The 16,617-nt window shown below is 44.6% G+C and overlaps 1 protein-coding gene across 1 annotated transcript in view; it reads left to right on the top strand.

The window, feature by feature from the left end:
- Positions 1 to 12,978: 12,978 nt before the first annotated feature.
- LOC121862429 (vacuolar protein sorting-associated protein 33A-like) overlaps positions 12,979 to 16,617 on the top strand; it is a 41,618-nt gene continuing 37,979 nt past the window's right edge. The window contains exon 1 of the mRNA XM_042360724.1: positions 12,979 to 13,134. Within this exon, the coding sequence (XP_042216658.1) occupies positions 13,033 to 13,134 (102 nt within the window). The 5' untranslated portion in view covers positions 12,979 to 13,032. The remainder of the gene's footprint in view (positions 13,135 to 16,617) is intronic.

Here is a 16,617-nt window from a genome sequence, read left to right as displayed (position 1 = left end):
GATAGAAACTCACAATGCGCTTTCTGTATATATATTGTTGTACAGCGCAGTGCTTAGGAGTGACTAGGTGAGGAGAAACTTGCTCAGAGGTCCTGTAGGGCGAGGAGGTTTTTGAGGAAGCTGGGTGGTGTGGAGCTGTGAGAGATGCTGCTGGTCCGGTAGCCGAGTGTAGAATGGTCTCCCGATGATGATGATGATGATAATGGAGATAAAATGGCAATGGTTTGCCATGGGAAGGGAGAGAAGAGGTAAGGTAGAAGGAAAGTTATGAAACGGGAAGTAAAGTAGTAAAGAATAAGAGCAGGTGGGCTATCCACCTAGCAGAGACGATTTGATTGGCTGTGGTGAAGGCCGCACTAAGAGGTCGCCTGAGCTCAAGGGAACAGGGGGGGAGGAGGCTAAGCTAGCTAGCAAGGGGGTGTTTGTTATTGTGTTAGTTGGAGAGGTCTGCTAGGTCCCTGTGTAACTAGTAGAATACTCTCATCTTTTGTGTACTATTTAGTGTACAATAGTTCTGGCTCTTGAGGGTTATGGAGAAGGCTTTTTGGCCACCAGCTGTGTGATCTTGTGGTGTCCTCTGTTTTTAGTCGATGGTATAATTCGTCTTCCATTACTTCTAGTTTGTACCATACTGCCTGTGCTTGGCTGTATGTTCTTATGTTCAGTGGTAAAATATTGTATTTTTCGTGAAGGTCTTTAATTTTGGTTGTGTATGGGGGACGTTGTTTGGAGGCTCTGTGGATGGCTTTGTTCTGTGTTGCCTGAAGTTTTAATTGGTTGGTAAGGCTGATCGTGTTTAATGGTATTGGCGGGTATTCAAGATGGGGGCAGACAAGTGCTTTAAATAGGTGTAGTTGTATTTTCTCTTCCATTTTGCCGAATCTTCTTAATTTGGTAAGCTGTATTTGGGCTAGTCTATTGCGCTCTGTTATGTGTTTCTTTATTCCGGTTCTTGTTATTGTCAGCCCCAGTATTTTTCCTTCGTTTGAGTATTGTATTTCTTCGTTGTTTACTGTGATTGGTGCTGGGTTTATCCTTGAAATGTGTATGATCTTTAGTTTCTGTGTATTAGTTTTTATTTTCCATTTCTTCTCGTAATTATTTATTTGTATTATGGCACGAGCTGTTTTTAATGCCATCATCTGTTTGGCCTTGCCTGGATGGCGGATGATCTGGGATGACATCATCAGCATATGCGATGTATTCACCGTGAATTGGTGGCGGCATGTCTGAAGTGTAGATTGTATAAAGAGTTGGGGATAAATTACTTCCTTGTGGTACTCCACTATAAAGTCTGAAGCGTAGCGAGAGGGCCAATCACAGCGGCTTAAGCGTAAGGTGTGAAACGCTCTAATCCTGAGCTGGAGGTTGAAGGTCGAGACGAGGTCGGCGATCGTACCCCTACGTCCACTGCATAGACCTAGTCTCTCGGCGTAGCTGGCTGTACTAACCCTCTCTCATCATGAACGGTTACGAGTTTGATTACGTGGCGCGGATACGTCCGGATACGCCGACCTGCCCCAAGAAATTAAACCTCCTAGTTCTCAAGAAGTTCTTTGAAACTAATGAGATCGTGGGGGTCACCAAGGTGGAATGACTGAAGCTCCATGGTGACATCAAGATCACCTTCGCCGAGAAGGGTATGCTCGTACAGCTCGCGGAGATCCCAGACATCAACGGCATTCCATTTAAAATGATTGCCTACAAGTGGGACAACCTGAAGCTGGGTGCAATCTCCCACGCCGAAATTGCCCACGTGGACCAAGCAGAGCTGAGTGAGCTCCTCAAGGGGCAACTCCAAGTTGTGAAGAAGCTGTCCGACACCACTGCCCTCATCGGACACCATACAACCTTACCCAAGGAGGCTCAACTGGCCTGGGTAACTGTGCCAGTCAAGCCCTACTGCAGACCGAAACGCTGTTACAAATGCCAGCACTACGGACACACTGTAAACAAGTGTGAGGCGCAGGAGGACACCTGCTCCCTGTGCGGCAGCCCTAGACACCGCTACACGGTCTGCCCCAACAATGTTAAAAAATGCCCTGCTTGTGGTGGCCCACACTCCTCCGCCGACCGGACCTGCCCCAAATGGAAGGAGGAATGCAGGGTAGCCAAGGCTCGTCTTGAGAAAAAACTGAGCTACAAAGAGGCCCTCCTTGCTGTACGCTCCCAAGAAAAGAAAAAACCAGCAGAAAAGAAAACCCAAGAAAAGAAAACTCAAGAGAAGACGCCCACCACACAGAACCAAGAACACCACGTGGCCCGTGGAGCTGAAGCCCACGTGGTCAACCTCACCGTCTCTGACTTCTTCCACACCTATGAGGACTTAAGACACGAGGAAGACGAACAACAAGACCCAAACACAAACGAATGGACACTACAAGAGAGCAAGAAGAGGAGGAGAGTGAGAAGAAAATCGACATCAAGCTAAGAAGACCAAGACATCTCCTCCACACAAGAAACCAAAAACACAATCAAGCCGACCAAGCACTGAACATCCATGGCCCAACCCAACACGCACCTCACGCTTGACCTGACGCTAGCCTGGCTCTGTCTTGTCGCCTCCCGGCCGCGTCCGGGCGAGTTGCTGCTGCCTCCAACTTATACTCCCTCACGCAAGCGGTGTTTAGCCACTGCATCTATTCTCTCCTCCTAAAATTCACTTCAATCCTCCCTTTATTCTTCCCCTGAACCTCCTTCCCCCCTGTCACTAGCATTTTTCGATTCGATTCGAGATTCATTCTGGCCTCGGTTCCTGAACACGCAACACCTCCTCCAGCAAGCTCCTCGCTGTCCAGCTCTCATTCAACCAGGAGGCCAGCAACAGGCAACATCTTCTATAACGAAGCTCCTGCACATCTACCTCCTTCAACACGCTACTCACCGAACGTGTCTACTGAGCAGCTCCTCACCACACGGCATCTCCAGCACCAGACTGTCTTTCATATAATTTATATTATATAAGAAAACCACCACCTTAGAGTTTCCATCAATCCCATCCTGAGTGCTAGACAACATAATATCACGAAACCCTACACCATCATCTGTTTGGCTTTGCCTGGATGGCGGATGATCTGGGTGACATCATCAGCATATGAGATGTATTCACCGTGAATTGGTGGCGGCATGTCTGAGGTGTAGATTGTGTAAAGAGTTGGGGATAAATTACTTCCTTGTGGTACTCCACTATAAAGTGTGAAGCTTGGGCCTTTGTGATTGCCTATTATAATGTGTGCTTCTCTATTGTCTAAGAAATTACACAGTAGAGAAGTGAAGTTGTTAGGGAGTTCTTGAGTGGTTATTTTATATTTAAGTCCCAAGTGCCAGACCTTATCGAACACTTTTGCCACGTCCCTTAATACTATGTTACACTGTTCTCTATTATGCATTGCGTTTGCTATACTTTCGTATATAAGGGCTATGGCTGTGTTTGTTCCTCTGTGTTTCCTAAATCCGTGTTTCTAAGAGAGAGATTGGTCTGTAGTTTGCTACTGCTGTGGGGGCTTTTCCCGGTTTTGGTATCAGTCTGATAATTGCTGTCTTGAATTTCTTTGGGTAGTAGCCTGAAGCTATGGATGCATTGAATATATTTCTTAGTAGAAGTACCATGTTGTTAGGTAATTGCTGTAAAATGAGTTTATTTATTTTACTGACTCCAGGAGCCTTGTTCTTAAAGCTATTGATTGTTCTTACTATTTCGTCCACCGTGATTGGTTTGTTTAGTGGGGACATGTCATCCAGTGTATTCAGGTCGATCGTGGGTCTCGGTTGCCAAATATGGGTTATTTGCGACATATGGTTGGATACTTCCCTCTCTGTGGTCATGCAAAAGTTTAAGTTTTCTTCGTTGGTGATTTGAAAAATCTTTCTCCAGAAAGATCTAAATTCCGGTTCTTGTTCGGTTGGTTCTGTTAATTTGACTTGATTACTATTTATTATATAGTTTGACTCGTTGCTTGAGGTTCCCATTAAGTGCTTTATTTTCTGCCAGAACTGGTTCGGTTTATGGTAGTTCCCTTCCGTTTCTGAAATCAGCTTCTGCCAGTTCCTGTTGTATGTTTCTTTTGAGATGTTTTTTAGCTGTTCGTGTATTATGTTGTATATGTTTCTGCGTTCCGGTGTCCATCCTTGTTGTGTGATTAGTTTAATTAGGTTGCTAAATTGTGTCTGTATGATTCTTGATTGGTGTGAGTATTGAGGGTGTGGTAATGTTCGGTAAGTGGTCTTGGGTATGTTGTGTTCCATGGCCTGGCTGACGTGCTCATACCATATATCCAGTGATTGGTCTATAAGAGAAGTATGCCCGTTGTGTAATTGTATGGGTTGCGGGTTATTTAATTCTTGTTTGAAGTTTTCCCAGTTAGCCCGGTTATAGTTGAATCTTAGCCTGGCCGGGATCTGTATTGGGGCTGTGGAGAGTGTGGCTATGATAGGGAGATGATCACTAGTGGATATTGGGCCGGGTTCGAGTAGTATGTTTAGGTGGTGGTGTTGATTTGTTAACACGAGATCTGGGTATCCTGTGTGGCCTGCTCTGATGTACGTGGGGAATTCCGGTCCGAGGTGTACCACGTTGCCGTGGCTCACTAGTGTGTTCAGGACCCGGCCTACTGCGTTGTTGGTATGGTGTCCTAGTATGCGGTGTCTAGCGTTGAGATCACCCAGAAAGTATGCAGGTATGTTCCTCCTCATCAATCTGAGCATGTCTGCTATTGGAAAAATTGGTCGTCTTGGAGGGAGGTAGCAGGTGCCGATTATGATTGGACCCGTTGTGCTGTTAATTTCTATTGCCAGAAAGTTTTCTTGGAATGTATCATGGATTTTATGTTTTATACTTCTTTTAATTGCTATGGCAATTCCATCTTGTAAAGGATTTTGGCTGGGTTTTTTTTTGGTATACTGTGTAATTAAATATCTTGATTTTATTTGAATTATCCCTGCCGTGAGAATTTAGTATGATGACGTCTGGGTCTAGGGTACGATATATGTTGTATAATTCGTGAGCTCTTGTATGTGTCCAGGCCAGGACATTATGTTGAATTATTTTAAGTCTGTTGATTATGAATGGTGATGTCTCGAGCTTGTTTGCGGCATTTTGGATGAACGATGTTCTCCTGAAGACCTCCTCTCCGTATGCAGGCCGAGGCGAATTTTCCTGTATTTGGATTGCTCCACCTTTTCTATTCTATTATATTTGGTCAGGATTCTTCCTCTCTTTATTAGTGTTTCTATATGGTGATCTTCCATATTCGTATCTGTATATGTATATTTTACTTTTCCTTCCCTTATCTCCGCCAGTAGTCTCTCGGTTGAGAGTATTTGGGGGGCTGAGCAGGTGTAAAACCTGATACCGGTTTCCTCCCCGAGGTCCTGATTCTCAGTCATTTTTCTTGGTGACGGTGGTGGAGCCACAATTCCCATTTTGTTCTTTTTAGGGTTTGCTATATACGAACGCTTGTTCAGGTTGTATAACAGGTTCATGTTGTGAAATGGGTTCCTGCTCCTCTTCGTCTTCTTCCATTCCCTCTTCGCTACTTTCTGATTGGGGGGTTTGTCGGTAGTGGCTTGTGATTGGGTGACATGCGCCTGACTGGTGGTTTCCGCTGGTTTATAGATCAGGTTGAAGATTTCTGATGAGGGGACGTCGTTGGGGAATTCCATGTCTGGGAGGTTATTTGCCGCAAACATTTCCTTTACCCTTTTAGCAAAACATCCTGGTTTGGCAATATTCAAGAGGTGGGCGTGTATTATTGCCGTCATGATTTTAACCGACAGTTGACTTCCCAGGTTGAGCACTATAGGTTGTTGAGCTGGGGGTTGTGAGGCTACCTTTTCAAGGACTTTAGTTGTTTCCTTTGTTAATTTGGTTACAGCCGAGTAGGTCCTGTTTTGCTTTTCCTGTGCTCTTTCCTTTTCAATTTTCCTCCTTTCCTTTACAATCGCTTTCCCTGCTGGACAGCGTGCTGCCAGTGTTCTGTGGTCCCCATGGCAGTTCAGGCACCTAGGAGTTACACTGCTTTTGCATTCCCGGAATGTATGTCCCTCCTCCCCGCATTCGGAGCAGTATTTTGTGTTTTTGTTCGGGCAGTCCGTGGCTAAGTGGGTATATTTGTAGCAGTTCCAGCAAGGCGTGATGGGAAAAAATTCTTCCTCTTCAACTTGATTGCTGCCTATATGGTAGTAGGAGAGACAGAATCCTTCCTGTATTGCTTTTTGTGCCATTCCTATGTCCTGAAACCTAATTTTCAGCATAGATGGTAATTTAGGTAGTTTAACTACCTCCTCTACTTTGGCCCATTGATTTCTTAGTTCCAGGTCTCGTTTCAATTGTTGTTCGCTCGATTCTTCTGTGATGGTCTTGTCCAGTCTTTTAACTACTACAGTCTTCCTGGCTCTTAGTTGTGGTGGGATTACTACTTCGAATCGCTGCTTCTTCAATTCCTTTATGCTGTCATTCGATAGTAGGGAGTCAACGTCTTCTTCTGTCAGGCAGAGGGCGATGAATGAATCCTTGGTTGTAATAAGGCTCGTGATCTTTATTAGTAGTTTTGCACCGAGCAGTTCGGCTAGTGAGCTCTTCCGCGGTTCGGTTACATCCCCATCAAGGGAGCGTATCCTTACCCTATGTGCCCTCATTGTAGAGGGGGCAAGGTGGACAAGCCACCTTTTGAAATTCGATAGGTAGCCTACCTAGTCTGGGTGAGTTAACCTACCACAGGAATTACAACACCTCCCACCGCCTTTTGTCGGTCGAATGGTCGAAAGGTGGTTCCCGTGTATCTCTCCCAGAGCCCCGTCAGGGGAGCCTACTTCCCTAGTGTCTATCTAATCTGCTCACTTATAGGCGTGAGCCCTAGTGTACCTACTTGGGTGGGGGGGGTGGATACAGGATATGCGACCCCCTTTCCGGGTGGACCCGCACGATCACGGTTTCCCAGGAAGGCTCGGCGGAGGGATGGTTCTGCTCCTTCTCCCTTTCGTGTTCACAAACTCCTGGGAGGGAGGAGAACATTTACAGGGAGGACCCAAGGACGAATACACCTCTAGGATGCAGGTCCCCAGGCCAGAGCGAAATAGAAGGAAGAATAAAGGAGGAATAGCCACTGGTGCAAGAAACACCAGTGGGGTCGCGGCAGGCGTCCGCTACAGGAAACCGTCGCAGAGCACCCAATCTGGGCCGCCTCTGATCAGGAGTCACCCTTGATCAGTGGGGAGGTACAGAGAGGGCGTTGTCAGAGACGAGCTTCCCAAGTGTAGAAGTGTTGGTTGGTGAGGTGATATTTTGCGTTCCGGTCGTCAACGGTAAGAGACAGGCTAGCTGGCTTGGCTGTGAAGGATGACTTAGGAGAAGTACAAAACAAGGTATATATATAGAGGAGGGTGAGATCAAGTCCACAATGGTCAGGTATTAGGTAATGACCCTACTAATCTTCAAAAAGCACCGCAGCAGTCGGTAGTCAGGTCAGAGGGTAAGCTGACCCAACCTTCTCACCTGGTTACAAATCTTCTTAATTACGAAATTATCCAGTTTGTACATACCATTACTCAAATTAATGTTGACGGATTCGGTATGTTTAATGAGACTAGATTCTATGATGTTCCTACTGTCAATTGAATTACAAGGTAATATTGAGGAGGCATTATCCCAGTCAATGCAATGCTTATTAGCCCTCAAATGAACAAACAGAGCATTGGATTCCTGGCCTGTCCTAACACTATATTTATGTTGTTTAAGTCAATATATATATACATATATATATACAGTATATATATATATATATATATATATATATATATATATATATATATATATATATATATATATATATATATATATATATATATATATATATATATATATATATATATATACATGAGGTCCACACAAAATCTTTATAACTCGGCATTTAATATCTCGGAATTTAAACAGTATAATTCGGCATGTGTATGGTCTTGGAATCCTCTCTCCCTCACCATGAACGGATACGAGTTTGTTAACGTGGCGCGGATACGTCCGGACACGCCGACCTGCCCCAAGAAACTAAACCTCCTAGTTCTCCAGAAGTTTTTCGAAGCTAATGGGATCGTGGGGGTCACCAAGGTGGAGCGTCTAAAGCTCCATGGTGACATCAAGATCACCTTCGCCGAGAAGGGCATGCTCGCTCAACTCGCGGAGATCCCAGACATCAACGGCATTCCTTTTAAAATGTTTGCCTTCATGTGGGACAACTTGAAGCTGGGTGTAATCTCCCACGCCGAAATTGCCCACATGGACAAAGCAGAGCTGAGTGAGCTCCTCAAGGAGCAGCAGCTCCAAGTTGTGAAGAAGCTGTCCGACACCACTGCCCTCATCGGACACCACTCCACCCTACCCAAGGAAGCTCAACTGGCGTGGGTAACTGTGCCAGTCAAGCCCTACTGCAGACCGAAACGGTGTTACAAATGCCAGCACTATGGACACACTGTAAACAAGTGTGAGGCGCAGGAGGACACCTGCTCCATGTGTGGCAGCCCTGGACACCGCTACACGGTCTGCCCCAACAAAGAGAAAAAATGCGCTGCTTGTGGTGGCCCACACTCCTCCGCCGACCGGACCTGCCCCAAATGGAAGGAGGAATGCAGGGTAGCCAAGGCTCGTCTTGAGAAAAACTGAGCTACAAAGAGGCCCTCCTTGCTGTACGCTCCCAAGAAAAGAAAAAACCAGCAGAAAAGAAAAACCAAGAAAAGAAAACTCAAGAGAAGACGCCCACCACACAGAACCAAGAACACCACGTGGCCCGTGGAGCTGAAGCCCACGTGGTCAACCTCACTGTCTCTGACTTCTTCCACACCTATGAGGACTTAATACACAAGGAAGACGAACAACAAGACCCAAACACAAACGAATGGACACTTCAAGAGAGCAAGAAGAGGAGGAGAGTGAGAAGAAAATCGACATCAAGCTAAGAAGACCAAGACATCTCCTCCACACAAGAAACCAAAAACACAATCAAGCCGACCAAGCACTGAACATCCATTGCCCAACCCAACACGCACCTGACGCTTGACCTGACGCTAGCCTGGCTTTGTCTTGTCGCCTCCCGGCCGCGTCCAGGCGAGTTGCTGCTGCTGCCTCCATCTTATAATCCCTCACGCAAGCGGTGTTTAGCCACTGCATCTGTTCTCTCCTCCTAAAATTCACTTCAATCCTCACTTTATTCTTCCCCTGAACCTCCTTCCCCCCTGTCACTAGCATTTTCGATTCGATTCACTGTACTACGTCACACTCTCTAACCCTCTCTCACCATGTTTGATAACGTGGCGCGGATACGTCCGGATACGCCGACCTGCCCCAAGAAATTAAACCTCCTAGTTCTCAAGAAGTTCTTTGAAACTAATGAGATCGTGGGGGTCACCAAGGTGGAACGACTGAAGCTCCATGGTGACATCAAGATCACCTTCGCCGAGAAGGGTATGCCCGTACAGCTCGCGGAGATCCCAGACATCAACGGCATTCCATTTAAAATGATTGCCTACAAGTGGGACAACCTGAAGCTGGGAGTAATCTCCCACGCCGAAATTGCCCACGTGGACCAAGCAGAGCTGAGTGAGCTCCTCAAGGGGCAACTTCAAGTTGTGAAGAAGCTGTCCGACACCACTGCCCTCATCGGACACCATACAACCTTACCCAAGGAGGCTCAACTGGCGTGGGTAACTGTGCCAGTCAAGCCCTACTGCAGACCGAAACGCTGTTACAAATGCCAGCACTACGGACACACTGTCAACAAGGGTGAGGCGCAGGAGGACACCTGCTCCCTGTGCGGCAGCCCCGGACACCGCTACACTGTCTGCCCCAACACAGTAAAAAAAATGCGCTGCCTGTGGCGGCCCACATTCCTCCGCCAATCGGACCTGCCCGAAATGGAAGGAGGAATGCAGGATAGCCAAGGCTCGACTCGACAAGAAACTGAGCTACAAAGAGGCCCTCCTTGCTGTACGCTCCCAAGACAAGAAAAAACCAGTAGAAAAGAAAAACCAAGAAAAGAAAACCCAAGAAAAGAAAACTCAAGAAAAGACACCCGCCACACAGAATCAAGAACACCACGAGGCCCGTGGAGCTGAAGCCCACGTGGCCAACCTCACCGTCTCCGACTTCTTCCACACCTATGAGGACATAAGACACGAGGAAGACGAACAACAAGACCCAAACACGAATGAATGGACACTTCAAGAGAGCAAGAAGAGGAGGAAAGTTAGAAGAAAATCTACATCAAGCTAAGAAGAAGACCAAGACATTTCCTCCACACAAGAAAACAACACACACAATCAAGCCGACCAAGCACTGAGAATCCATGGCCCAACCCAACACGCACCTGACGCTTGACCTGACGCTAGCCTGACTCTGTCCTGCCGCCTCCTGGCCGCGTCCGGGCGAGTTGCTGCTGCCTCCATTTTATACTCCCTCACGCAAGCGGTGTTTAGCCACTGCACCTATTCTCTCCTCCTAAAATTCACTTCAATCCTCCCTTTATTCTTCCCCTGAACCTCCTTCCCCCCTGTCACTAGCATTTCATGTCTGTTCATGGCTGCACGCTGATTATTGGTAGGCGCCATAATGTAGCTCAGCTGGGAGTGGATTTTCTCCCCATAAACGCTGCTTGTCGCTGAGCATGGACCCCGCGGAATTCCACAGGTATGCCTGTGTGGTCTAGTCAACCATGTCGCTCACGGAGCAAATGAACCTGACAGCCACGCTCACCCCCGCTATTTAAGACCTGGACCGTGGTGACCTCTTTCTACCTACAGCCACCAGCAAGCAACACCTCCTCCTCCGCTCCTGCCTGGTGGCCCTTGCTCCCGCCGGTGACCATGGCGCCCTACAAGCTGCCTGTCCTCCTCTGAGCACCCTCATCAACCAGCTCTCCCTACACCACGCTTGGACTCACGCTGCCACCCCCCAGCACCACGCTGCATTGTACATCCAATACAATATATACAGAGAGCACATTGTGAGTTTTCATCCCATCCTGAGGTGAACATAAACAACCCGTTCCCCCACAGAGCCACTACAATGGCCTTTGCCTAACCTAATCTGGGGTTTCCATAATCTTATCTAACTTAACTGATCTGACTTCAAGGTCGATAAAACAATAAACTGTATGTAACTGTAGGCTTTATTACCAGGTGACGTGCTAGTAGTGGATTTCTCCCCAACAAACTGTTTGTCGCTGAGTAGCCGACCCCACGAATTCCCCAGTGTGTGCCTCGTGGTCTGGGTCAACCAGCGCCGCCATACATCACGGAGCGGAGGTCAACTACTAAGCCACGCCAACCCCCGCTATTTAAGACCTGACCTCGTGGTCATCTCTCTCTTAATACCTCCACCAACCAGCCAGTAACACCTTCTCCTCCTCCGCCTGGCTGGTGGTCCTCGCTCCCGCCGGCGAGCATGGCGACCCACAGGCTGGTCCTCCTCTGAGCACCCTCACCAACCAGCTCTCTCTACATCACGCTTGTAACCACGCTGCCTTCCCAGCACCAAGCCGCATTGTACATCCAATACAACATTGTAGTGGACGTCTCCCCTACAACTGCCTACAACTGCGTAGCCACAGCCACCACACGGCACCTCCACGCATTCCGACGTGCAGTCTCCTAGCAACCAAGCGAGAGCTGTCCCCAGATGGTACGGTTGCCTAGCAACGAAACTACTCACCGGCAACTTTCTGGGTTTTCCCAACATGATTCATAGAGGACTGGCGGCTGCTGCTGGGTATATAAGCTCTGTCTCTCCATTGAGATTCATTCTGACCATTCTTCTTGAACGAGCAACACCTCCTCCTCCGCCGCTGCCTGGCGGTCCTCGCTCCCGGCTTTCAGCGAGATGGCGACCACCAGCTGTCCTTCATCAATATCATCATCGAGATCCATTCTGACCATTCTTCGAACAAGCAACACCTCCTCCGCTTCGCCTGGCGGCCCTCGCTCCCGCCAGCGAGCATGGCGACCCACCAGCTGTCCTTCTCTGAGCTTCCTCACCAACCAACTCTCATTCTGCCCATCTTCCTGAACAAGCACCTCCAGCACCAGACTGTCTATCATATAACTTATATTATACAAGAAAACCACCATTAGAGTTTCCTTCCATCCTGAGTGCTAGACAACATTAATCTCTCGATACCCCTACAACATGTATACAGAGAGCACATCCTGAGGAACCTAAACATCACGCACCAACATGGAGCTTTTTTGCTGTTCGACCTGGCTCAATAGCTACCCCAAATAAAAAAAAATCTACCTGTATGATTTTAACACCCATGAAATTGTATACTCTACACTAGGCACCCAAATATAGACAGTGCAGTACATGTACTGTACGCTTCTCTTGACAAAGAGTAGCTGATTCTCACCTGAAGCAATTGTGCTGTTCTGTTTCTGCACCAAGGAGTCTTTAGTCTCAGGTCTGCACAGCCTTTAATGGGTCACCAGGACTACGGGGTGAGCGCCTGGATCTATACTATTTTACTCTTCAATGTAGCGCCAAAAAACTGAGAAAGTAATCAATGTTAATTTTCAAATAAGAACCAGTTGAATTAATCTAATTAACTTAAAAAAAAATACTGCTTTATGATTGATATGTATTTTTAAGTTAGGTTGAGAATATAGGTTAAAAAATAAAATATTCAGTAAATAACCCAGGCTGTTGAGTATTCGGGGGAAGTAGAAGTACATATATTTTGTTTGGTCTTTCTGAAGGACTAAACCAAGAAAAATAATCTCCGTTTATTTCAACAAACATATCTTCAAAAAAAATTCCTTTACATGAAATCTAAAGTTTTAAAAATGCTCAACTCAAATACAAATAATAGTTTAGGATATACTTATTATTACCTTAGTGGTTAATATTTCCACAGTGCAAAAAAGTATATTAATTTTCAATTTATTTTAAGTAATAATTCTGGTCTTAAAACTTAAAATTTGACATTAATTATGGGCTTTTGTGTTGGTTTAATAACTTTTCTTTGTTCAGGATATATATTACTGTGTTGTGTTATGGTGCAGAAGATGACTGGGGGTAAAGTGGATTTCGCCTTAATAAAGGAAGCAACAAGGATAGAGCTCGTTAAACTGCTAGACTCTATTCCTGGCACTAAGGTATATGTATAAGACAATTATTTATAGAGTGTAGAAGTAATAGTAGTTACATATGAATGATCTGATACACTGTCATGTTGATAGTGGGCGTATGTACTGTACTCAGTTGATGAAGTAATACTCTAAATGTTGCCATCTGTGTATATAGGTCCTTAAATTGCAATTCAATATAAATTAATTGTTTTGCAATGTTAGAGTAAATTCTGTCTGATTAGTTTCAATGAAATATATTGATTGCCAATCATATTTGGTGTCGTAAAGTCACAAAAAATTGGTAAACTTAATTTAATCTGAGTTGTGTTGTGTTAGGTTAGGTACATGCACTCGATCTATTAACTCGGATTAAATTAAGTTTACCAATTTTTTGTGACTTCGTGACACCAAATACCAGTCGAGAAGTGATTGGCAGTCCGATTTATTCATGTAGGACCATTATTTGACTTCATTGCGGCTATATTTGGGTAATTAGTCGGACCCGCAGTAAACAGCAACCACAGAATTCCGGAAATTCACTACACTCAATGATCATTTTTTTTTTTATATATTACATTAGGTTTGGTTAGGTAACACATTTGTTTTATCAAATTCTTTGGCTGCTGTAATCTGCAATTTTACCATTAATGATTTCAGGTGTGCAGAGCCAAGTGAAGTTAGGGCTCGTACGGTCAATTGATGATGGTAGCCATGCTTCGATTTCTCCACAAAAAACACTTTTCTTCTATGGCATCTCCGTCAGAAATTTATATTTTTCGAGTATTTTAATAGATAAAATTACCAACAATATTACTTGTTTAAAGTGGGCAGGGCTTTGAAGTTGAGGGAAAATGTGGGGTAAAATACTAAAATAAGGTCATTATTGACAACTGACCCGTGGACGAGTTATTTGTTTTGCTGTTTTTATTCTTACTCTATTTTCATTAGTGAATTCTGATATGATAATGATTTCTTGTGCAAATGCTTCGTTTTGTAGATAATTAGGCACCTAGGCGGTAATGTGGCAGTGATGTCTCATCCCAGGTTGTAAACAGCCAATGCTCAGTGTATGCTTATGAACCGTTTGGTAGGAACGGCTGCTCTCACATCCACAATAAAGCGTAAAATTACACCATATCATAGTAAGTTCTTTCTGTTTAATATACCAGAGGGTCTGGGGGGGCAGAGCCCCCCGGCTTGGAAGTTAAATAAGGTTAGGTAGATTTGTTTAGTTAGGTTGGTAAGGTCTTCTAACAATGCTTCTGCCGCATGTTTTTCTTATCAACTAAGGTTAGGTGAAGTTTAATATAGAAATAACCACTTTTTAACACATTTGCACAAACTACAACAGTGTCCACTATAAAAAACGGTGAAATTGTGGCGCTTTTAAAATCTTTTTCTATGAAACGTCGGCCACGGGTCTGTTGTCAATAATCATTAGTTATATCTTGTCAACAGGAACAACTTTTTCTAATACCAGTTCCATCGCAAATGGATATTAACCGAGAAAGTAAATTCACGTAAGAAATTAACGTAAATCTGCAGTTACTGCGTGTCGTCTGTTTGTTCACAACCGACCTGCTTGGTCTGAGTGTAGTCTCACATCCACAAAAATTTTTTAATTACACCATGATGCTTCAATAAAGTTGCTTTCATTGGTACCAGATATCAAAATAAGTACTTTCTGTTTAATATGGTGGGGGATCTGGGGGAGCCACCCATATAAGAAGTGAGATATGATTAGGTAGGTTTCTTTGGTTGGTTAGGTCAGGTTCTAGTAAATGTCACTAATTTATAATACTTACTATAATGATAAGAACATGTGTGGAAAAACTGAACGAAGTCAAACAATTCCTTTTGGTGGTAGTGGTGTTCTCAGACATTACCGAAGAAATCAATTATTTACCATTAATGTTCCATCGATAAATCTCCCAAGTTGGTGCTTGTTCACCTATGCAGTTAGACAGAGTGACTCGTCACCACTACTACCTCACACTAACCACCACACTCCTTTGACCACTAGTCACCACTACCTCCCCCCCCCTCACCCCACTCTCCCCTCCCACAATCGCACACTCACTATTGTGGACATAAGAAATGTTTATCCATGTTTTTTACCGTATGATACTCTTCTTTTGGGGGGGCACATTCTGTATGATGAATTGTGTGTGTATGTAACAGAGTAAGAGAATTTGAATAAAAATACTAATAAATAAAATAAAAGAAATACCACATTGCCAGTTGGCAATGGTAACCTCACTAAGGTGGACTAATTGGGGGAAGGGGTGTCCAGGATAAGGGGTGTCCACCTGAGAAAAAAATTTCTCCCAAAAATCTATTAAAAAAAAAAAGTACAACACCAATGTTCCAATTTTTAGATAAAAATACATGTTTTTTTAATAAAAAAAAAAAAAAAATATTCCCTGTACACACAAAGTACTGTACACTTACCCCAAAATGGAAGGCAGATCCAGCTGTACATGCCTCTGACTGTAAGTCTTGCAGTCACTCTGAGTCTGAGTGCTTTGAAATTCCATATTCAGTCCACATTTGTGAGGAGCAGCACCTTTTTTAGCTTGGACTTACAACAAATTATGTTTTTTTTTTTTTGTTACAGGAGACTGGAGTGGCTGAGATCTCTTCCACAGCTCCTTCTCACACAATCTGGGCGACTCAGCGGTGCGTTAGAAATGTTCATTATCTTTTTATGACCTTATAATCATTTATTTCGTTTTATTATATTTTGTACAATCTGTATGAATAATTGTGTGTGGATGTAACAGTAAAGAAATGCAATAAAAAATCGTATATCTACTTGAAATTATGAGTTGAAAATACAACAGATCTCAAGGTTGGTCCTGTAGGGAGAAATGAGTGATGTAGTGATGGTGGTTGGTGACACATGTTCATTCACGAGGCTCTACTTGGACCTACTTCTTCTCAAGTGTTTTTGCCGTATGGAAGGCCTGTGTTCCTGCAGTGTTTCTATGCTTCATTTCGTCTGCATCTGACAAGACTAATCACAGGCACTTCCAGCCCCTACCATAGATGCACCACAACTGATGCACGGAAAAACATACTGTACTCATCATATGAAGAATTCTAGAATGCTCAGTGTATTTTTCACTCCACAATTTGGAAGCACAGTACAGGTATAGGTGTGGGGTGAGTGTCTCCCATGCTTGAAAATTCTCCGTCCCATTGAACTTTATTCATTTCTCACCCTCACGGGTCCATAAGAGCAGAAAAAGGCTCGTGTGCGAAGCTGTGGCTAACACACCCAGTTTGAAATATTGTTGTAGGGTATCATAATTTTTTCATTTTCCAATAAGCAAGATATGCTTTCCTTACACCATACTGCACTAATTCATCATTCAAGTGGCACCACTTTATCCTCCTGCATCTGTTAATTAAGATAGGTTTTTATACACGGGGGGGTGGCTAGGAGGTAAAGTCAGTTCCTTCTGGTTTCTCTGGTTAAGAAGTTTTGCTTTTTGTCAGATATTTGTG

This window comes from Homarus americanus, unplaced genomic scaffold, assembly GCF_018991925.1.
Source record: "Homarus americanus isolate GMGI-L3 unplaced genomic scaffold, GMGI_Hamer_2.0 scaffold31037, whole genome shotgun sequence".
Classification (NCBI taxonomy): Eukaryota; Metazoa; Arthropoda; class Malacostraca; order Decapoda; family Nephropidae; genus Homarus; species Homarus americanus.
This window is presented reverse-complemented; position numbering and strand designations above follow the sequence as displayed.